The sequence below is a fragment of the Macaca fascicularis genome, chromosome 8, assembly GCF_037993035.2.
Source record: "Macaca fascicularis isolate 582-1 chromosome 8, T2T-MFA8v1.1".
NCBI lineage: Eukaryota > Metazoa > Chordata > Mammalia > Primates > Cercopithecidae > Macaca > Macaca fascicularis.
In genome coordinates, this window is record NC_088382.1 from 23,189,869 (window position 1) to 23,214,263 (window position 24,395).

Sequence of the window (24,395 nt, forward strand, 5' to 3'; positions counted from 1 at the left end):
GGGGCGTCAACAAGAGTGGAAATTGCCACATCAGCTCCCACACCTTTGCATACCAAGAGTACTACACATGCCACAAGCAGTTCAGCTAGGGCTCTGCTCCAGCTACTTGCTAAGAAGAGTTGTCATGCCACATAGAGAAGGAGAACCCTTCACTTCGGCCTCTTCCTACAAGCATGACAAACAAACACAGGCCCACAGGCCCATAGGCCAAACTCTCTTCCACAGTGAAGGAGCTCAAAACCGGATCATTCCAATGTCCTTATGAGCAAATTAAAACTCTGAGGAATTTCCCCCCATTTTCCTTCAAATGTGCTGGAAAGATTTGAAGAAAGACTCTTGTAAGCTCTGGTAGCTACTGTATGAAAAGATTTAAAAGGAAATAACTTGGGGAAGTAAGCAATAGCCCATGAAAGATAGAAATGCTTTTTAGACATTGTTGGAATGAAAATGTTGGGTGAAAACTGATAAGAACATTAGCAAAAGTAAGCTGTCTGAATACCAAATTACACACAAGGAGACGCCAATAAAAATAGTCAACTTTTACCACAGAACGCAAGACAGAGGAATTGAAGGTGATGTAAGGTATGGGGCTGGGGGGAAAAAAAGGCAGATTCATGGGAAAAAAGAAAAAGTGTAGGGAAGGACACCTCAGTCCCATCCACCACGCCCTGAAGTCAGCCAATAGCCCTGTCATCATGCAGGGGGAAGGGTTTATTATGTGGAAAACTTGAAGCGGAGAGGGTACAAAGTGAGGACTCGCCATGGAGGCAGGGGAGCGGCACCACACTTCACACAGTGAGAGTGACCTGGCTGAGAGTCTGCTCCCCACCCTGAGCCCCCATTAGCCACTTTGTTCCAAGAAGTTTGACTCTACCCATCCTCACCACCAGGAGGAAGAGTCTCCACTGGAGGAATTACAAGAAAAGTCCTACAGACACTGATATTGGGGAGTTCTCCAACACAAGAGCCAATGCCTACCAGTCACCCTAAGAGCTCACAACCCCAGTCTTGCATGTAGACTTCCAGAAGCTTTACAATGCATGCAAGATATTTGAAGACAGTCTCTGAGTGAAAGAGCTCAAAACAAGCAAAGATTGGAACTGAGGGCTGAGCGCGGTGGCTCACGCCTGTAATCCCAGCTCTTTGAGAGGCCGAGGCAGGTGGGTCATGAGGTCAAGAGTTCAAGACCAGCCTGGCCAACGTGGTGAAACCCCATCTGTACTAAAAAAATACAAAAATTAGCCAGGCGTGGTGGCGGGCACTTGTAATCCCAGCTACTCAGAAGGCTGAGGCGGAGAATTGCTTGAATCCAGAGGCAGAGGTTGCAGTGAGCCAAGATTGCACCACTGCACTCCAGCCTGGGTGACAGAGGCAGACTTCATCTCAAAAAAAAAAAAAAAAAAAAAAGATTGGAACTGAAGAAACATAAATGTATGGAGAAAAAATAGCTTGACCCACCCTCAGAGAGAGAAAAAATATCTCAACCATAAAATGAGATTAGGAGGCCATGAGGAAATTCCGAGAGCTCTTATAAATTAAATTACGATCGCTGAAAAAAAAATCTGAAGAACAGCTAAATATAGAATTGAGAAAGTCTCTTAGAGAGTGGAATAAAATAAGTTAAAATGATTGAATAGTAGGAAAAGGAAAGATTAATCAATCAATCCAACATCCAACCAATAGGATTTCTGAAAGAAAGCAAAGATGTAGCACAATCAAAGATAATAGTACAATAAAATTGCCAGAACAGACAACATGAATTTCCAGATTGAGAGGGCCCACTGGGTGTGCAGCACGATGAATAAAAAAGACCCCAACAAATACTTATTATTGTGAAATTTCTAAAGACCTGGAATAAGATTCCAGTAACTAAAAGCAACCACAGACCTCATTCAAAACATGGAGAATCAAATGGCACAGGGCTTCTTAACAGCAATGCTGAGACCGTGTCCAAAGAACAAGCACTGGAAATATGAGGGAAAATAATATTCATTTCAGAATTCTGCACCCAGGCAATTATCAGTCAAGTAGGACATTTTCACACACATCTGATGTCTCAGATTATATGCCGCCCTTGCACCCATCGGAGGAATTATTGGAGGACATACTCCACCAGAAGATGAAAATGCACCAAGAACAAGAAACCAATTTCAGGAAACTAGAGTCCAGTTTAGGAGAACCACACAAGAAAAACCAGCCCAAAGCCCATGCAGGTGGCTTTGAGAATGAATCCAAAGGACACAGGGCTGGAAACAAATGAAGCCAATAGATGACCTGCTATGCTCAGAAACGAATAGTCAAGAGGCTTCATAAAACGGTTAGTGGACTTGAGAAGAATGGGTGAGAGCAATCTGGAAAATGAAGTAAACAAAGCAACTCCAGAAACAGCAAAGTAGACATCATCAGCTTCACCAACAACAAAATGCAGAGCAAGGTGGTGAAATCAGACACCATCCCTGGTTCTGCAGAAAGCATTGCTAATAAGGTCATTATAATGCAAATACTTAAGTGACTAAATAATGAAATAATTAAGTTTGAAGGTTGAAGGACGGGAAGAAGCCAGTAAAGATACTCAATCTCCACCTATCATTAAAGAAAGACAATAGGCATGACCAAAAAAAAAAAAAAAAAAAAAAAAAAAAGGCAAATCAAGAAAGAACTGAGTAAGCAGACTTTGTAGATGTAAAAAAGTAAAAATAATAAAATAGATAAAAGTGTGAAAGTGGAGGACAGGATTCGGGAGTGGGAAAAGATGACAGAAAAGCCTGCTGTTTTCTGTCATATACTTGAGGTATTATTACTTTTTAACGATGTGATTTTAAAACTTACTAGACAGTTACATTAAGACATGAGATAGTAGCAGAAAGAGAAAGGCTGACAGATAGATGACTAGAACTGAATTGAGAATCCAGAAATAAATGTTTACATTTATAGTCAATTGACTTTCAGAAATGATGCAAGTAAATGCAATGGGGAAAGAATCGTCTTTTCAATAAGTAGTGCTGGGGCAACTGGATATCTACACGTAAAAGAATGAAATTGGGTCTCTACCTCCCACCATATACAAAAACTAATACAAATGGATCAAATATGAAAATGTAAGAGCTAAACCTAAAAACTCTTAGAGGAAAGCATAAGTGTACATCTTCATGACCATGGGGTAGGCAACGGGTTGTTAGATGTCATGCCAGAAGCATAAGCAGTAAGAAAAAATAGACACATGGAGGACTTCATCAAAATTAAAACCATGTGTGCTCCAAAGGACACCATCAAGAAAGCAAAAAGACAACACACAAAATGGGAGAAAATATTTGCAGACCACATATCTGATAAAGAATTTGTATGGAGAATATATATTTTAAAATTCTTACAATTCAATAATAAAAAGACAAATTTTTTTTTTTTTTTTTTTTTTTAGATGGAGTCTCTTTCTGTCACCCAGGCTGGAGTGCAGTGGCACAATCTCAGCTCACTGCAACCTCTGCCTCCCGGGTTCAAGCAATTCTCCTGCCTCAGCCTCCTGGGTAGCTGGGACTACAGGCACACGCCACCACCCCTGGCTAATATTTCTATTATTAGTAGAGATGGAGTTTCACCATGTTGGCCAGGCTGGTCTTGAATTCCTGACCTTGTGATCCATCCTCCTCGGCCTTCCAAAGTGCTGGGATTACAGGCGCGAGCCACCAAGCCCGGCCAAGACAACCACTTTTTAAAAAATGGACAAAGGCTCTGAATAGACATTTCCGTAAAGAAAATATATACATGGTCAATAAGTACATGAAAAGATGCTCAACATTATTGATCATCAGAAAAATTCAAATCAAAACCACAAGCGACCATTTCGCACCCCCCAGGATGGGTATAATTAAAAAGACAGACAATAACAAATGTTGGCAAGGATGTGGAGAAATTGGAACCTTCATCCACCGCCTGCGGAAATATAAAATGGTGCAGCTACTTTGGAAAACAGTCTGGCAGCTCCTCAGAGTTTTAACATCAAGTTGTCATAGCACCCAACAGTTTTTTACTCCTAGGTATATACCCAGGAGAAATGAGAACCTGTGCCCACACAAAAACTTGTACATAAATATTTAGAGCACCATTATTCATAATAGCCCAAAGGTGAACACAACCCAAACGTCCATGAGCTGATGAATGAAATAAGATGAACAAATGAGATGTAATATATTCATATAATGGGACATTATTTAGTAATTAAAAGAAACGAGGTACTGATACATACCACAACACAGATGAACTTTTAAGTTTTTTTTATGTTTACTTAATCCCAGGTGTGGGATTACTTAATACAGATAAACCTTGAAAACATGCTTAGTGAAACAAGCCAGTCTCAAAAGACCACATATTGTATGATTCCATTTATATCAAGCATCCAGAATAGGCAGATCTATAGAGAGAGAAAGATTAATGGTTACCTGGGACTGGAGGGTGATGAAAGAAAACTCAGGGATAGTTAATGGGCACAGAATTTCTTTCTGGGCTGATGAAAATATAAAATTTATAGCGGTGATGGTTGCACAGTCCTGTGACTATACTTACAGCCACTGAATAGTACACTTTAAATGGATGAATTGTATGGCATGTGAATTGTATCTCAATAAAGCTGTTATCAAAAAATGGCTTTTGGCTGGTGGCAGTGGTTCATTCCTATAATCCCATTACTTTGGGAGGCCAAGATGGAAGAATCTCTTGAGCCCAGGAGTTCAAGACCAGCCTGGGCAACATAGTGAGACCCATCTCATCAGTTTCCTCTTCTGTGGGATAAGATAATTGAATTCACTGCTAAAAGAAAGTAGCACTTAAACAGGATTTTTTTTTTTTTTAGGCAGAGTCTCGCTCTGTTGCCAAGGCTGGAGTTCAGTGGTGTGATCCTGGCTCCCAGCCACCTCCACCTCCCAGGTTCAAGTGATTCTCCTGCCTCAGCCTCCTGAGTTACTGGTGTGTGCCACCACACTCAGCTGATTTTTTTGTATTTTTAGTAGAGATGGGGTTTCTTCATGTTGGCCAGGCTGGTTTCAAACTCCTGACCTCAGGTGATCTGCCCTCCCCAGCCTCCCAAAGTGTTGGGATTACAGGTGTGAGCCACCGCACCTGCCTTAAATAGGGTTTTATGGTTGATAAAGTATGTTCTTTCTCTATTTCTTATTACCTCATTCATCTTAATTACACTCCTGTTACAACCGGGTCATTGTTATTCTCATGTTACAAATAAGAAAGTTTTCACTGTCACATGTTTCTATGTGGTGGAGATGCCCCAGAGGGCTTTGCTTTGCAACACTGTAACACTGCTGCCCCACCTGCTCCCTGTCATTCCATGAATATCATGGCAGATCTACTTTGAGCACCAGGCCACCTGCACATGAACACACAAAACTTCCTGCTTTCCTGTGATGATTTGTTCAGCAACCTGTTGTGACCTGCACCCTGATCAGCTGCCCCTCAGCACACCCTAATTCTACCTAATAGGTATAATTGCTGGCTGGGTGCGGTGGCTCACACTTGTAATCCCAGCACTTTGGGGGACCAAGGCGGGTGGATTGCCTGAGCTCAGGCATTTGAGACCAGCCTGGCCAGCATGGTGAAACCCTGTCTCTATTAAAAATACAAAAAATCAGCCAGGCATGGTGGCACATGCCTTGTAATCCAACTACCCCTTGGGACACTGATGCAGGAGAATTGCTTGAACGTGAGAGGCAGATGTTGCAGTGAGCCAAGATCGTGCCACTGCACCCCAGCCTGGGCGACAGAGCAAGACCCCGTCTCAAAAAAAAAAAAAAGAAAGAAAGAATAGAAGAAAAATTGTCAATTACTGACCTAGGGTCGGTAGTCAAAACAAGCAGAGTATGATCCCCAAAATGCACTCTTCTCCCTTATGATTTCCAGAGACTACATAATGACTCAATTTCGATGACAAATCCTAAAAGACCTTGACCATGCTCATGCCTCTAACACTGTACTCTTCATTCTCCAGAAGAAAAAAGAAAAAAGGGGAAGAAGAAGCAGGGAGGAGGAGAGGAGGACAAAGGGGAGGAGGAGAAGTGGGGGGAGGAGGAGAGGGAGTAGGAGGGAAAGGAAGAGGAGGGAAAGGGAGGGGGAGAGTGAGTGGGAGGGAGAGGAAGAGGAGAGAAAGGGACGGGGAGGGGGAAGGGAGAGAGAGGAAGAGGAGGGAAAGGGAGGGGAAGGGAGGGAGAGGAAGAGGAGGGAAAGGGAGGGGAAGGGGGAGGGAGAGGAAGAGGAGGGACAGAGAGGGGGAGGAGAGGAGAGGGGAGGAGGAGGGACAGGGAGGGGGAGGGGAGGGGAGGAGGAGGAAGAAGACAAGGAGAGGAAGACAACAAGGAGGGCAAGGAGGAGTGGAGGGGAACACAACACACTTTACTTCTAATAATTTCTTGATAGCAACAAATGAAAACCTGACATGACGTTTGTGTTTCTGGGGTGATGCTGGCTCTCAGCTTTGTGTGACTGCTCAGATTTGTCTTTGGTTCCTCGCTCAGGTCCTGCTCCTGGGCTCACAGAAGGCCATCCCAAAATGGGCCAGTGGCAGATGGAGCCCCAGAAAGCCAGAGCTACAGAAGTGGATGCCAAAGCCCAGAGACGTGAAATGACTTGTCCCAGGTCACACAGCTAGTTAATGTCATAACTAGGCTAGGACGTCAGGATTAGGTCTGTTTATTCCTGATCTGGTCCTCCCTCAACCACCTTGTGACTTGACCATTTCTCTCTTCAGCCCCTCCCAGCAACAGCAGAGAGCGCTGTGTACCAAAGCCACCATGCTCCAATCCTGCCTTGTTGCAGAGAACGTTATATTATCCTGTCCCATACACGAAATTGTAGTGGTGAGCTCAGCAGAACTGAATTGTGTACTGCAGCAGCCATGGGGTGTCAAAGCCTGCAGAGAATCGGCCACACATCCAGGGAAGGTGTGTGGAAGGGCTGCACCGCCCTTTCTTCAAATAAGCCTCAGAGGACTGACTCCTACAACCATTACAGAGCTGCCTCCAGGAATAGGGAGCTAAGTTACTAGTGAATTTATTTAAGGCTGGGCAACAAAGCAAAACCCTGTCTCTACAAAAAGTAATAACAATTTAAAAAATAAATAAATAAACTGGGTGTGATGGCATGTGCCTGTAGTCCCAGCTAGTCTCAGAAGGCTGAGGTGGGTTGAGCCCAGGAGGTGGAGGCTGCAGTGAGCCATGACTGCACCATTGCACCCCAGTCTGGGTGACAGAGCGAGACCCTGTCTCTAAAATTTTTTTTTAAAATGATTTTAGGTAGTTTAGGCTTTACCTTGGAAAAATTAATTCCATATGTAAGAGAACACAGTGGGGGAAACTATTTCCTAATATTCACCCTAGAGTTAGCCCTCTAGTGATTTCAGGCTTCCTCCAGTGGTGTTCTGAGACTGTGGCCATCACAACAGGCCTTCTTAAAGGTGTAGGCTACCTTAATAGGATTAATACCTTAATCCCCTTGAGTTTGGTTCTCTCCCCATAAGAACTTTCCTGTCACTTGCCACACTGCTGTTTCTGCCACCCATTCATCATCCCATGCGCTCTCTGCATTTCTGCTTAATTTAAGGTGCTGTAGCTGCCACTCTAGTGTGGAATTGCCATACTTCTCCTGCTTTTGCACTTGGGAAAGGATGTGTCTTCTGATTTGTTTCTAATGCTCTGATAAACTCCAACATTTTCCTAGCTTATTGAGCACCATGGCTCATTAGTTGCACTGTTTTCTTTGCTCCATGGTAATTGGTGGTAGAAAGCCCATCTTTCTGTAAAGAGTTTTATAGTCTCTGCACCTCCTCCCTTTCACCAGGGAAAAATGCATCTCTTCAGCTGTCCCACAGTGGAGTGGAGTGCCATTCTATGACACTTTCATAGAAAATTTCTTGTGGCTCATCTTTGCTGGGTGGCATTTTCATTGTTAGAAGAAATTCATCTGACCTGTGAATATGGGAAATTGACCATGCATTCTCTTCTTTACAATAGTGGCCTTCTTTATAAGGCCACTAATAAAGGCTAATTCCATTTCCTATTTTTGTGGAATTCTCCTTTTCATACTCTTCCATATATAGGCTACATTTATGATCTTTAACCTACCTCTGGTCTATAATTTTAAAAAGTGTTGTGACTTACTTTGTAGTGTTAGGTGTTGACTGTTTTTTTGTTTTGTTTTGTTTTGTTTGTTTTTTTTGGTTTTTTTTTGAGACAGGATCCCCCTCTGTTGCCCAGGCTGGAATGCAGTCACACGATCATGGCCCAGTGCAGCCTCCACTTCCCAGGCTCAAGTGATTCTCCTGCCTCAGCCCTTTGAGAAGCTAAGACTACAGGAACACACCATTATGCCTGGCTAATTTTTCAATTTTTTGTAGAGAAGGAGTTTCACCATGCTGCTCAGGCTGGTCTCGAACTCCTGGGCTCAAGTGATCCTCTTGCCTCGGCCTCCCAAAGTGCTGGGATTATGGGCGTGAGCCACTGTGCCTGGCCTGGTGTTTACCCTTGTCGAGAATTGTTTTAAAAGTCCCACCACTTTGGGAGGCCGAGGCGGGCGGATCACAAGGTCAGGAGATCGAGACCACGGTGAAACCCCGTCTCTACTAAAAATACAAAAAATTAGCCGGGCGCGGTTGTGGGCGCCTGTAGTCCCAGCTACTCGGGAGGCTCAGCCAGGAGAATGGCGGGAACCCGGGAGGCGGAGCTTGCAGTGAGCCCAGATCGGGCCACTGCACTCCAGCCTGAGCGACAGAGCGAGACTCCGTCTCAAAAAAAAAAAAAAGTCTCGAATTGTATCCATTAGCTTCCCTTTATCCACATCTTTGCATATTGTTCAAACAACGTTAGCTGGCAAGCCAGGAATCAGTTTCTCCGAAAAAAAAAATTGTTCCCATTGTTTAAATGCGTTCATTTCTGCAACAAGCCCAGTCTTGGTTATAAACCCTGCCCCAGGTGAATGTCAGAGTCAGCAGACTGTCATTGCCAGAGCTCCGCATCCCGCCCCACCCCACTCCCACCTGTGTAAGGCATCCCAGTGGTCCTTCACTCACTCTGCATGTGTACTTATATATTTCGACAAACACTTTTCTAATTTCACCTTTGGGCTCCTTCAAAATCTGAGAAAGATGTCATCCTGACCGAAGATGAATATAATGCATCTGGTTTTGGAAATCAGGTGAGTCTAGTTAATGCCAGCCCCCTAAAAACATGTCTGTAAGTCAGGTATCTACCGTGTGCATGATAAAGATTCATTGAAAGGTTCAGCTTGAATGTGCTCTGGTGATTCAGGGTTTGTGTTGGAGCCAGCAGACTCCTACAGAGCAGTGCAAAAATCAGAGCCAGGTGTCATTCCAGATAAAGTCTGAAAACCCCAATCTGATATCCAGGCATCCCAAAGCCTGTCTCGGTGGGTCTCTCCATCCTGCTTCTACCTCTATCTCTGCCATGATTTCCCACCCAGCCTGTGAACATCCCACCTCGTTGTACTTGAACACAGAATGTATACTAACTTGCAGCATCAATCATTTTTTATACTGTCATACCCTGTTTGTCCAAATAGATGGGGAGCTACTTAGGTGGGTGCCACGTCTCCCACCTCTTTGAAATCCCATCACCCAATCAGTGTTTCAAAAAGGTAGCAAAGTATGATAATATTTATAGTATTTGCTCTATTTGCCCAATACTCTCGTGCTATAAAACGACATCTAGTTTATCAGGTCTGAATTAGGCAATAATGTATTTATTAGCAAGTATGAACAATGTCTCATTACACTCCTCCTATTAGGAAATCTACAACTGGGAGGGATTTCAAGGCAGTTTCTTTTCACTTCTTCCCATGAAATCATGGGTCTAATCAATTATTTTTTCTGTCTGTCTTCTACTTTTGTTTCTAAGAGTCTAAGAAGTTCAGAAAACGTAGGAACACACAGGGAGGTCAGGAGAATGTCGATAACTCCACAGAAGAGAAATGGGCTCCTCCTCTTTCCCAATGATAATGAAAATAGAAGATGCTTTTCACTGAGGATAAAGCCCTTTTAGCAGCTGTAGATTTAGCCACAGAAAAATCGCTCACTTTATTAAAGAAAAATGCAAAAAAAAAAAAACTCTTCAAGCTGGCACTTGGCAGCAGGACAATGCTGAGAACATTTTCTCAACTCAGCTGGGATACCCCAGGAAGGAACATGTTGAGGAACAGAGGGTAACACTCTTCCAATCTGTTGGGACTACGCCAGAGAAAATCAGGCAACAGATAAACGAGGCTTGTCAGTCGCTCCACTGGTTTCAGGGGCACATTGCTCACTACCGCCTCCACACAATGAGTCACCCCTTGCAGAACCCGTCGCAGCTCAAGTTTAATCAACCTCACAGCAGGGGGAAGGTGCGTCACTCTGTCTTGCCATAAAAGTTGGGCCACTGCAGCACCAAGGCGTAGAGGGAGAGCTACAGGTTACACAGGTGAGAAGAGTATCAGGGACAGTGTCCATGGGAGGGGAGGAAAGAAGATTTCCAGGAAGAGGTATGTGAAGCCCACTGAGCCGTGCGCTCAGCCATGGTGATCTGGTCCCAGGGAAAGAGGTGGTCACTGAGGCGTCATGAATTCAGGGAGCACTTTCTGCAGCTACTCCTCATGGTCAGGCTCGTCATCACTGTCCTCGCCCAGGGGAAATTCCTTCGTGGGCTTCTGGGTTGCATATGTTCGGGTCTCCATGGGGCAGTCCTGACTCAGAATAGCCTGCAGAGAGAGGCAAGAGGAGAAGCCACTGCACATGTTTTTTGTTGTTGTTGTTGTTGTTGTTTTCCCACCAGTCTCCCCATTCTGTTCTCCCACTAGTTCATCCAAGTCTGGCATTGCTAAGTACTCAGGAAACATGCACAGGACCCCCTGCCTGTGCATGCACCAGCCTCCCAAGGTACCCAATATATCAACCCTTGTCAGGACAAATATCTCATACGCTTTTAACTGAATCTAACGGTGGTAGTGGAAGTTACAGCAGGAAGACAAATGGAATCAACATCATTCCCTATCACACCTTCCTGTCTTCTTTTGTTCCCTTGAGCAGCCTCTGTCGCCATCCCAAACCCATCAGGCTCTCAGGATGTCTGTGCTGCAGTAAGAGGGAAGTGCTTTATTAAAGAAAATCCTATGGTATGGATCTCTTCCCTGGGATTTTTGTACTTTTAAAAAGGTGACCTGCTGACCAACATGGAGAAACTCCATCTCTACTAAAAATACAAAAAATTAGCCAGACATGGTGGTGCATGCCTGTAATCCCAGCTACTTGGGAGGCCGAGGCAGGAGAATTGCTTGAACCTGGGAGGCGGCGCTTGTGGTGAGCCGAGATCACGCCATTACACTCCAGCCTGGGCAACAAGAGTGAAACTCCATCTCAAAAAAAAAAAAAAAAAAAAAAAAAAGACCTGATAAGGATAATGGTGCGCTAGAGTGAGTGAGAGGATGAATGGATGTGCCAATGGAATTCTGCCCACTTATGAGGGAGATAACTTGGTAATTCACATCTTGCTAGTAACTAGCAAGTTTGGAACAGTAACTACAGGATGTCTTTGATGGTCTTCTGCCCCCATTTCCCTTGTCTACTGAAGACCCTTCCTGATAGCCCCAGAAAGAGAGGAAGTGGTAACTTAGAGAAGGGAAATTAAGAAAGTGCACAAAAGAAATATGAAGATGAAAGGGGATTGGGAAACATGGCAAAGCAGAGAGAATATTAATAGAGCAACAGAGGGAGGAAATAACAGCCCAGGATGAAAGGGAATGAGAGAGATGATGGAAAGAAACAGAAGTGAATTTTTTTTTTTTTTTTAAGCAATCGGCGCTCCTTACAAGCTTCTCCTCCTTGGCTGGGGGACTCCGCAGGTAGTAGCAGAGTGGAGCATAGACGATGTTGACGACCCCAATGATGACCATGAGCCAGGGGAAACCGATGGCCTGTACAATGGCACCCCCGGTGGATGGACCTGGGAGGGATACATCAAAGTCACAAGTGTCTATGGAGCCTCCATATGGAGCGTCCTCCACGTAAGACGCTATGCTAGGGGCGGTGGGTGACCCAGAGGACGTCTCAGGGTCACAGATCTCCAGAACCCTAGGAGGATAGCTTCCTGGCTGCACTTCCAGCTGGAAAACAGTAGATAGGGGAAAGTGAGACACCAGGTCCTGCCAACATACCTATAGCAAAGCCCATGCAAAAAGCCACATCAGCGATGGCGTAGACACTCCCATACACCGAGGTGTGGCGTAGATCCACCAGGTGCCCCATGATGGGCATCATAGAGGAATCCACCATGCCTGTGGCCAGAGCAAACAGGACACAGTCAGCACCACCCATAGTCAGTACCATCCCTCCTCTGTTCCTCCATTTAGTCCACTCGCTTTGCCTGTGGTCTTCTCCCTCGGACCAACACCTGTTCCAGGTGGGAATTACGAGCTCATCTCTCCACACCCCTGCCAGCTGCCCTCCTCCTCCTTCTGCCTCTCCACCTACCTCCTCTGATAAGAAAAGGGGGAGGAAAGGCAACAGACCCAAAGCCAACATTCAGGGGCTTCTCGTTTTCTTCGAGGGTACTTCTTACCTATGGCAAGGCCAAGCCCTGCATTGGGGCCAATGAGACCAAAAATATTGTGAGCCAGAGGAACCTGCAAGAGGAAGGAGGAAGAGTCATCAGGACTCCAGATGGGTCAGGTGGGAGCAAGGTTCCAAGAGTTTTCACATGAAATGCATTTATTCAGAATGCACTATTGGCCACAGACATCATCCTCCTGCCCTCTCATACTTCCTCACTGAAAAGAATCCATACCTCCATTTTAAGGATGTGAAAACTTGACCAGCGCCATTGTGTTTATTGCTCTATCCAAAGTTACAGATCTAATGAACGGCAAGATCAAGTTTGGACCCCAGACTTGACTCCATTGTGCTCTAATGAGGGTCTTCCTCTGTCGCATGGATACCTTCTCCCCTTCCTCTACCCCCTCCACCTAAACATACACTCCTGGCCTCATTCTTCATGGAATAAAGTTGCCTCTGTTTTCCATTATGGACATCACCGAAACGTTTTATTTAGACTTCTAACTTGGTAACTGTTGGAGAAAGAAGACAGAGAAGAGACCCCAAAAACCAGTTAGCTGTAAGCTAGAGAGGGCAGATGGTGTGGCTTGAGTGCCGTGTCAGAAAGCTTGTGAGACTCATTCCTGTTGCCCTCCCAATCCCCCAACAAAAACCCTTTCTTCACCCTTTTGCAGGTTCCTCCCCTCCCTTTCTGGGCACCTGTCATTCAAACCTGTTACCCCAGGACACTCACCCCTCAAGGGTTTAGCATACTATTTAGATGTTACTCTCTGATAACAATTTTTCGGGTTCATGCCTCAAGAAATGTTTATAATTTATCGATAGTACTGGCTGAGATTCACTACGGGCTCACCACATGCCAGACACTGTGGTTTATGTGGATTACCTCGACAACTCTGTGGACACTATCAGAACCCTCTCTACACAGATGAGGATGCTGAGCACACAGAGATGAGGCAACCTGCTCAAAGTGACATGCATAGAAAGTGGCAAACCTGCCATGGAACCCGGATCCCATGCTCCTGCTCAGGACCTGCAGCTGGTCTTGAGCACAGTGTATAGTGCCTTGTAGCCCTGTTCTTCTCTCCCTCAAGCCTAGGAGATTTGTGTGTTTCTCATCCCCACTGCGGAGAGGAGGAAATGAAGGCTTAAAGAGCTTGAGGGGGACTCTTGGAAATGGAAAAGTCCTTCTTTCTTTCTTCTTCTATCAAGCTCTGGTGCCAGAGACTGGAGCATAGGTGATGGTTCCCTGGGGACTTATGAGGCTGTCTCAGAGTGGGATGAGTAAATGAAGTCACACAATGCACCATTTTGCCATTCCCAGAAATGGACACCAACATGTATCACTTCATGTGCCCACACATACAGCCTCAGACCTCTGGCTCCAGCTGCCCTACAGCCCTTTCCCTCTCCTTTCCCACTTCCTCTCAATGGAAAGCCACTGCAGCTGGTGGCATCTCCCCAGTGCTAAATTCCTGCCTACTCAGAAACACTCTTTCTGACAGTCCTTGCCAAGCCAACTCTGCTCATTTTAAAGGAAAGTAGTCTTTAAATGTCTGGGTCGGTCTCTCTCTCTCTCTCTCTCTCTCTCTCTCTCTCTCTCTCTCCTTCCCCTCTCCCAGGTCTCCTTATACTTACACAGAGCAAGCTGGTACCTACTGCCAGCATCCCAATTAGGGAACACAGCCACCTGGAAGAAAAGGGCCATCATCAAACACCGACAGGGGAGAGCTCCCCTCCACCTGTACCCCATCATCACCATGCTGACCTGTTCCACCAGCCCTAATCCCAGCAACCCCTTAGGACCTGAGGACAGCACCCCACATGACCAGTTTGTACCCAAGTGAGCTCTCTCCCTGCCCTTTCCTTGTCCTGTGCTGGCTCCACACCTTTTTCTATAGGCAGAGGAGGTGCCATGGGACACAGTCTTCCTTCCCTTACAGGAGGAATCAGCTGACTCAGAAGGCACTTGGTCCTTGGAAAGAACCCTCAAACTTAACTCTTGCTGTTGCCCAGCTCAGACTGCCTCCTACCTGTCCATATTTTATTTGGTCCTTGAGGTCCGTCTCAAAAACCAGAGAAAGTACCAAACTTCTTTCCTTCTCTGATGTCCTATGGCAGTGCTTCTAAAATCTTGGTGCTGAACTCCAAAGATAAAATTAAAGCTGTCCTTATTGTGGTGGAGGGACAGAATCTAGACTTATACCTCTTGGCCCCCAACCCTTCCTCCTCAGTGGCCTCTGGGGTGCCTCTGTCGAACTCCATAGGGTTCCATGGAACATAATTTGAAAACCACTTTCCCAAAGTACTGCGTTTTTAATAGCTGTTCTCCGATGTGGTTATTTTATCTCTTCAACTGGACAGCAAATGGACGGAAAGTAAGGGGTGCCCCTCATGTATCCACTGCCTCTTCCATACCAATCAGCTTAGAGCTCAGGACTATCCATTCTCCATACCACCCTCACCACCCTCGCGGTGGGAAGTTTTTATCAGTGTGTACTTGTCCTAAACTTTCAACTGTGGGGAAGCTGTTCATCATTCCAAGATCAGGGACAGGCGCTCTCCCATCTCATATTTCTATTGTTTGTCCCAGATCCCCAGGCTACATACCGACCCATCTTGTTGGCCAACACACCAAAGAGGTTGGTGCCAATGAGGTAGGACACGCTGGCAGGCAAGAAAGCTAGACCTGTGGAAGGACACAGATCCTTACCTTAGGACATGCCCAGTTTATTCTAAAATGCCTTGTCTCCTATGAGACAGTGAAGTCCAACCCTGTAACCTTCCAAGATCCCCAAACCACTTTGTTTTATGATTTGGGGATCTTTGTGCAAACCCACAGTAGTTGCCATAGGACCCCCACACCTCTCCTTTCTTCAGGAGCAGAGTTTTGTGTAGCCTCAATCCTTTTTTTTTTTTTTTTTTTTGAGACAGGATCTCACTCTGTCACCCAGGCTGGAGTGCAGTGGTATAATCTCAGCCCACTGTAGCCTCGACCTCCTGGGCTCAAGTGATCCTCCCAGCTCAGCCTCCCAAGTGGCTGGGACTACAGGTGAACACCAGCACACTTTTTTTTTTTTGTACAGATGGAGTCTCATCATGTTTGCCAGGCTGGTCATGAACTCCTGCCTGCCTCGGCCTCCCAAAGTGCTGGGATTAGAGATGTGAGCCACCGCACCTGGCCTAGCCTCAGTACGCTTAATGTGCTTCCAGCTCCCCTCTTAGATTCCTCATGAATGGCCCTGATGAGCCATTCTCATGTATAAAATACCCTTGATTATCAGCATGAGAGTGTGAGCTTCAGAGGTGGCATGTTTGGGTGCCACATACCCATACATAATTCCTGGGAAGTTAATTTCTGCTTTGCTATTCACCTGCCCTTCTATTGCTCTGAGAGGGATCTTGGATTAATTACTAAACCTTTCTGAGCCTTAGTTTCCACATCCGGAAAAAGCAAAGCTACGATTATATCATACCAGGTTACAGTGTGGAGCAAATTACGTAATGCGTGTAAAAATATTTTATAAATTGAAGTCCTGACCACACGGCTTTTTGTGACAGTAGAGGCAAGTGTTCTGGAAACGTGGGCTTTGGAGACACACAAAGCTCCAAATTTTGCATTCAGATCATGGCTTGACGACTTGTTAGCTCTGTGACCTTGGACAATTTACTCACCCTCTCTGAGTCTCATCCATCCATTCATTCATTCATTTTAACAAACTTTTACCATGTATCAGGTACTCTGGGGTCTGAGAATACAGCGGTGAATAAGACAAACAAAATTCTAGCTCTCAGCTAGCTTATACTCCAGGGGAGGGAGACATACAATAAACAAGTAAACAAATATACATGAAAGAGAATTTTGAAAAGTGTTATGTGCAGGAAATTGAATGTGGTGATATGGCAGAGCGACTCAGAAGGGCTACCTGGGTTTTCAGGGTTGGGGAAGGCTTCTCCGGGGAAGTGACATTCAAGCTGAGACTTTAATAACCAAAAGAGAGCATTTCAAGCAGAAGATAAAAAGCACCTAATGCAAATTGAAAGGTCTTAAAGAAATCATTTAGTTTGCTCTATAAGTAGAAAGGATATCCCTGTGGCTGAAACATAAGAGGAAAGTGGAGGGTGACAAAATGAAGGTCCTAGAAATGAACCTGGAATTTATTCCAAGAGCAATGGAAGCTTTGGAAGGAAATGACATAATTGGATTTATATTTTCTAAAGTCCTTTAGAAGAATGGGTTCATGGGACAAGAGTGGAAGGCAGACTATTTGCTGAATCTAAGAGAAAAGTGATCGTGCCTCAGATTAGAAGTCATGGAGGAGAGAAGTGAATAAAATGGGAGGTTTTGGAGGTAGAGTCGGTGACACTTTCTGTTGGATTGGGTACAGATGTAGCAGGACTGATGAGGGGAAGTGAGAAATCAGGGATAACCTAGGTTTTTATGTTAATCAATTGGGTAGCTGGAGATAGGGAAGACTGGTGGAAAAGCAAGAGCATGGGGGGAACACGAGAGGTTTGAAGTGACTGTTAGATATCCAAGCAGAGCTGTAGGCAGTAAGACATACAAATGTAGAGCTCCAAGGAGAGAGAAATTTGAGACATTGGTTTACACATGGTTCTTAAAGTCAAGCGAATGGATGGGATTGCCTATGAAAGAATAAATAAAGAATAGAGATCCAAGGACTGAGCCTTGGGGGACTCCTATCTTTAAACGTTAGCACAGAAGGCAGAGATAGCACAGGTGATGAGGAGTAGCCAATGAAGTAGGTGAGGGGAGATGGAATGGATAAGAGGAGTCTGGCCTTTGATCAGGGCTGGGATGCTCCAACCATAATTAGAGAGAAGGCTGTGAAGGCGTGAAGTAACTCCTAGATACTAATGCTGCCGACTTTCACTTCCTCTCCCAAGTATTAGAGCAAGTTGTATCTCCAAAGGGGATCTAAGGAAGCTCTACACTGCATCCTTAGGCACCAAGGCTATGAACCCAGGGAGTCTTGCCCCTGGTTTCCCTCCTAATTTAGGTATACAGCTCTCAACATGGGCAGTTACGTGGGACCCGTTCCCCACCACCCTTGCCAGGGCCTCAAGTTTGTAAATGGCTAGGAGAATTGCTCTGCCATTGTGTAAGATGCTCTCCTCCCCCAATTTCTACCCAGCTTACCCACCCTGTGCAATACAATCTCCAAGCCTTGGCTCCTTGACCAGGGCCTTAGAACTGATGACCCAGTACTTTAACAATTGGAACTGCAACAACATGAAAGCGAATTGAGTAAATATAAAGGGATGGCCCAAATGCATTCAATCTGTAGCGTCAACTGCTTTGCTAACAGAAGAAAGTAGAAAATAACTTTTGGAGGAAACCTCATTGTGAGCACACCTCACCAGTTCATAACTATCCTAAGTCCAAAAAAAAAAAAAAAAGGTAGCTTACTAACTCAAAAATCTTAAAGTATGGGGCTATTCTGTTTTAAAAAAGATGATTTAACATTAACCACTGAAAATTTCCTTAACCCAGCAGATTTCCTAACAGGGGATTTAAATCTTAATTACCATACAAAGGTCTGACCAGACCTAGGAGGAACTCCCTTCAGGATAGGAGGATAGATGGTTCCTCCCGGGCGATTGAGGGAAAAAACCATAACAGGTATTCAGTAATTGATAAGGAAACTCTTGGGTGATTGAGAGAAAAAAACCATAATGGGTATTCAGTAATTGATAAGGAAACTCTTGTAGAAGTAGCTACGAAAATTGCCTAATAATTGGTCTGCTCAAAGGTTCTAGCTGTTTGCACTCAGCCACGCCTCAAAGTACTTAAAAAACCAGCAAGCCTATCTTTTTCTCCTCGCTCTCCTTCTTGTAGGAAAAAGGCACATAGGATAAACAGGATCCATCTCTCATATTTCATACCCAAAAGGACTTAATCCAGGGCAACCAAAAGTTTAAGATCGATAATTAGGGCATATTCCTACAAAGGAAAAGAAGGACAAAGGCCCTAGTGGGCAAAAACTATCTTAATCCTGACTCAGAAGGTTACCTACACCCTCTCTGAAATGAATTTATATAAGACCTGTTGTTTATGGGAATGCATCTTGATGGGGAACTGGGTTGCCCAGCCCAGCGCTAGAACTCATCACTGAGCGCAAAGCCAGTGTTGGGCACGCTGGTAAAGGACCACTAGAATCCGGCAACCTGGACCCCTTTCTTTGTGTTCAAGAAAGGTTTGAAAACAGGTGCAGGACTGCTACATGGGTGAGAGTAACTAATCCGATAAGCAGAGGTCCACGGGTGGTTACGCATCCTGGAAAGGAATAAGCATTAGGCCCATAGAGGATGCTCTAGGACTAATGCTCACTGGAAAATGACTACGGGTGCTGGCATCCCTGTGTTCTTTTCTCAGATGGGAAACGTTTCTCCCCAAGGCAAAAACGCCCCTAAGATGTATTCTGGAGAGGTATAATGTTACTGCTAGATCAGACACTAACCCCAAATGAGAGAAGTGCCACCATAATTGCAGCCCAAGAGTTTGGCAATCTCTGGTATCTCAGTCAGGTCAACGATAGGATGACAACAGAGGAATGAGAACCATTCCCCACAGGCCAGCAGGCAGTTCCAGTGTAGACCCTTACTGGGATGCAGAATCAGAACACGAAGATTGGTGCCGCAGACATTTGCTAACTTGCAGGCTAGAAGGACTAAGTAAAACTAGAAAGAAGTCTATAAATTATTCAATGATGTCCACTATAACACAGGGAAAGGAAGAAAATCCTACTGCCTTTCTGGAGAGACTAAGGGAGGCATTGAGGAAGCACACCTCTCTGTCACCTGACTCTGTTGAAGGCCAGCTAATCTTAAAGAATGAGTTTATCACCCAGTCAGCTGCAGACATTAGAAACAAACTTCAAAAGTCCACCTTAGGCCTGGAGCAAAACTTAGAAACCCTACTGAACTTGGCAACCTCGGTTTTTTATAAGAGAGATCAGGAGGAGCACGCGGAACGGGACAAACGGGATAAAAAGAAGGCCACCGCTTTAGTCATGGCCCTCAGGCAAGCGGACTTTGGAGGTTCTGGAAAAGGGAAAAGCTGGGCAAATCGAATGCCTAATAGGGCTTGCTTCCAGTGCCGTCTACAAGGACACTTTAAAAAAGATTGTCCGAAGAGAAATAAGCCACACCCTCGTCCATGTCCCTTATGTCAAGGTAATCACTGGGAAGGTCCACTGCCCCAGGGGACAAAGGTCCTCTGAGTCAGAAGCCACTAACCAGGTGATCCAGCAGCAGGACTGAGGGTGCCCAGGGCAAGCGCCAGCCCATGCCATCTCCCTCACAGAGCCCCGGGTATGCTTGACCATTGAGGGCCAGGAGGTTAACTGTCTGCTGGACACTGGTGAAGCCTTCTTAGTCTTACTTTCCTGTCCCAGACAACTGTCCTTCAGCTCTGTCAGTATCCAAGAGGTCCTAGGACAGGCAGTCACTAGCTACTTGTCTCAGCCACTGAGTTGTGACTGGGGAACTTTACTCTTTTCACATACTTTTCTAATTATGCCTGAAAGCCCCACTCCTTTGTTAGGGAGAGACATTCTAGCACAAGCAGGGGCCATTATATACCTGAACATAAGAGAAGGAACACCTGTTTGTTGTCCCCTACTTGAGGAAGGAATTAATCCTGAAGTCTGGGCAACAGGACAATATGGACGAGTGAAGAATGCTAAAGTTAAACTAAAGGATTCTGCCTCCTTTCCCTACCAAATGCAGTACCCCCTTAGACCCGAGGCCCAACAAGGACTCCAAAAGATTGTTAAGGACCTAAAAGTCCCAGGCCTAGTAAAAGCATGCAATAGCCCCTGCAATACTCCAATTTTAGGAGTACAGAAACCCAACGGACAGTGGAGGTTAGTACAAGATCTCAGGATTATCAGTGAGGCTGTTGTCCCTCTATACCCAGCTGTACCTAACCCTTATACTCTGCTTTCCCAAATGCCAGAGGAAGCAGAGTGGTTAACAGTCCCGGACCTTAAGCCTTTTTCCACATCCCTGTACATCCTGACTCTCAATTCTTGTTTGCCTTTGAAGACCCTCCGTACCCATACTTGCCTGGTAAGCCCATTTAATACCACCCTCACTGGGCTTGATGAAACCTTGGTCAAAATCCTACTAACTGTTGGATATGCCTCCCCCTGCACTTTAGGCCATACATTTCAATTCCTGTATCTTTAACCTCCTTGTTAAGTTTGTCTCTTCCAGAATCGAAGCTGTAAAACTACAAATGGTTCTTCAAATGGAGCCCCAGACGCAGTCCGTGACTAAGATCTACCGCAGACCCCTGGACCGGCCTGCTAGCCCATGCTCCGATGCTGATGAATCAAAAGCATCCCTCCTGAGGAAATCTCAACTGCATGATCCCAGTACGCCCCAATTCAGCAGGAAGCAGTTAGAGCGGTCGTTGGTCAACCTCCCCAATAGCACCTCGGTTTTTCCGTTCAGAGGGGAGACTGAGAGACAGGACTTGCTAGATTTCCTAGGCTGGCTAAGAAGTTCTAAGCCTAGCTGGGGAAGGTGACTGCATTCACCTTTAAACACGGGGCTTGTAACTCAGCTCACACCTGACCAATCAGATAGTAAAGAGAGCTCACTAAAATATCGATTAGGCTAAAAGCAGGAGATAAAGAAATAATCAAACCATCTATCACCTGAGAGTACAGGGGGAGGGACAACGATCGGGATATAAACCCAGGCATTCCGCTATCAGTGGCAACCGCCTTTGGGTCCCCTCCCATTATACGGGAGCTCTGTTTTCACTCTATGAAATCTTACAACTGCAAAAAAAAAAAAAAGAAAAAGAAAAAAAAAAAAGAAAAGAAAAAGAAAAAAAAGAAAGTAAGAAAAGAAAAGAAAAAGAAATCTCTGAAATACGGGGATAATCATAATTTCTACTGGCCATAACAGACAGGCCAGTTGTGAGGTTTAAACGAAATAGTGCATATCAAGCATTTTGCATAGTGCCTGTCACAGAGTAAGGGCCCTACAAGCGCTGGTCTTGATTATTATCATCATAACTGGTGAGTGACAGTGTCAGGACTGGAGTCCAGGCCTTCGCACTCTAACTCCAGGCGTTTCCACTACACCACATCCCCAGTGTGGTAGCACAGATGGCTCCGGTATAAGGGACTGCTTGAGATCAGCAGAGTGAGTTTCTCTGGATCTCTCCAGCCCTTTTAATCCCTCTCTGCACCTAGAGAAAACAATGCAGCCTGACAAAAAATACCATGGCAATTACAATTAAATTAAAAGTCAACAATCGACCAGTTATTGGCTGACAACTTGTTTGCTTTTAATATTCTCTTCTATGGAGTAGAAGTAAACACACCTTAGTGTATTTGTGTAGGCTATCTGGACAGGTGGCAATCTGTTGCAAACTGTACCCATTCGTTTATATTTAATTGCTTAAAAAAATTAAAACTACTCAATTGTTTATCTAGTATGTGGAAGTAAGCACCTCTAGGAAGCCTACAGCCTCCTGGATACAGCTCCTTGACATCATTTTAAATGGTGCGAAATTTCCTGAATCAGATTTTTCTCAATCCATGTTGCTTGTTCTTTAGGATCTGATTATAGCTTACATTTTAGCAGTACTTTGTGCAAAATAGATGCTCCAGAATATGTATCTATGGATCCACATCTGTTTTTAACAGTGAATCTTTAAGGGATGAGGGATTACACATTTTGTGACTACCAAAATGGTTTAAACTAAAATAATTATTAAAATTGTACAAAGAATTTTTTATTTACTGACAGTATCCTGTATTCCACACACTGGGCTAATCCATTTAGGATCCCAGATCAAAATGACCCTAAAAAATATCTACATTTTTATAAATTAAAAAACTGGAGTTTATCTTAGTCTGTTTTATTTTTGCTGCTGTAACATATTACCACAGATTGGGTAATTCGTAAAGAAAAAAGATGTATTTGGATCACAGTGCTGGAAGCTGGGAAGTGCCAGGGCATGGCACCAGCATCTGCTTGGCCATCTGGTGAGGGACCTCTTGTTGGGTCATCATACGGCCGAAGGGTATCACATGGAGAAAGGGCATTTGAGAGAGAAAGGAGAAAGGGGCCAAACTCCCCCCTTTTGTAACTAACCCACTCCTGTGATAATTGTTTTTATCTACTCATAAAGATGATGCCCCTAGGGCTTCATCGCCTACTAAAGGTTCCACCTCTCAACACTGTTGCATTGGGGATTAAGTTTCCAACACACAAATTTTGGAAGACATAGCATTCTACCCCTGACCTCCAAAATTCGTGTCCTTCTCACAATGCAAAATGCATTCATTCCATCCCAATAGTTTAAGAAGTCTTAAGTGGTTCCAGTATAAACTCAAAAGTCCAAAATCCAGAGTCTTGTCTAAATTAGATATGGGTGAGATTCAAGGTATGATTAATCCTGAGGCAAATTCCCTCCAGCTGTGAGTCTGTGAAATCAAAACAAATTATACTTGGCCCTTTGTATTTGCAGGTTTCACATCCTTGGATTTAACCAACCTCAGATCAAAAATGTTGAGGAAAAAAAATAAAAATAACAATACAACGATAAGAATAAAACAAACAAGAAAAAATACAGTATACCAACTATTTACATGGCATGATAGAGATGATTATAGTACATGGAAGGATGTGTGTAGATTAAATGCAAATACGATGCCATTTTATGTAAGGGACTTGAACATTCTTGGAGTTTGGTAGCCATTAGGAGTCCTGGAACCAATCTCTTATGGATACCAAGGGATAATTTATCTACTTTCAAAAACAGTGGTGGGACAAGGATAGAACAGACATTCCCATTTCAAAAGCAAGCAACAGGGAAGAAGAAAGGGGTAACAGGTCCCATGAAAGTCCAAAACCCAAAATGGAAAACAATATTAAGTCTTAAAGCTGGAGAATAATCACCTTTGACTCCATGTCCAAAATCCTGGGCACACTGGAGTGGAGATTGGACCCCCAAGGCATCAGGCAGCCCCACCCCTATGGTCTTGTTGGACTCAGTCCACCCAGCAGCAATCATGGGTTGGAGTCTTATGCTTGCAGGCCACCATGCTGGTGCCCCTACAGTTCTGTGATCTTGGAAGTGGCTGTCCATGACATCTTTTGAAATTTAGGTGGAAGAAGTCATGCACCCATAGCTCTTGCATTCTGTACAAGTGCAAAATTTGCACCACATAGACACCACCGAGGCTTACCACTTCCACCCTCCAGAGTGGGAGGCCAGGCCACTTCTGGGCCCACTTGAGCCATGGCTGGCACAGTTGAGGGGCACTGCACTGAAACGAAGAGAGCAGAGTCCCAAGGTGGTCCTGGGCCGTGAGCCCATGGAGGATGCCCCAGGTTTATTCCCAAACCATTCTGCCCTCCTAGATCTCTGGGCCAGTAATGGGAGGCACAGTTCCAAAGATCTCTAAAATGCCTTTTGGGGTCTTTCTCCCACAATCTTAATAAACGGTACCTGGCTCCCTTTTATCCATACTAATTGCTTTAGGTTGCTTGGCCCCACTCTTGGTGTGCTCTCCTAAACATGCCTTTTCCTTCTTTCCAAGGCCAGGCAGCAAATTTTCCAAGTCTTTCTGTTTTGCTTCTCTTTTAATTATAAATTTCACCTTTAAATCATTTATTTGCTCTCACATGTCACTATATATGCAGTTAAAACAGCCACATGCAGCCTGAAGCTTTGCTGCTTAGATATTTCTTCTGCCAGTTATCCTAGTTTATTGCCTCTAAGTTCTTCATTCCATAAAGTCCTAAGCTA

At 44.7% G+C, this 24,395-nt stretch overlaps 1 protein-coding gene across 1 annotated transcript in view; it reads right to left on the minus strand.

The window, feature by feature from the left end:
• Positions 1–9,722: 9,722 nt before the first annotated feature.
• Positions 9,723–24,395, minus strand: part of SLC18A1 (solute carrier family 18 member A1) — a 35,629-nt gene continuing 20,956 nt past the window's right edge. The window contains exons 11-16 of the mRNA XM_005562726.5: positions 15,206–15,284; positions 14,234–14,285; positions 12,603–12,666; positions 12,199–12,318; positions 11,854–11,987; positions 9,723–10,746 (exon numbers count right to left, since the gene is read on the minus strand). Of these exons, the coding sequence (XP_005562783.3) occupies positions 10,633–10,746; positions 11,854–11,987; positions 12,199–12,318; positions 12,603–12,666; positions 14,234–14,285; positions 15,206–15,284 (563 nt within the window). The 3' untranslated portion in view covers positions 9,723–10,632. The remainder of the gene's footprint in view (positions 10,747–11,853; positions 11,988–12,198; positions 12,319–12,602; positions 12,667–14,233; positions 14,286–15,205; positions 15,285–24,395) is intronic.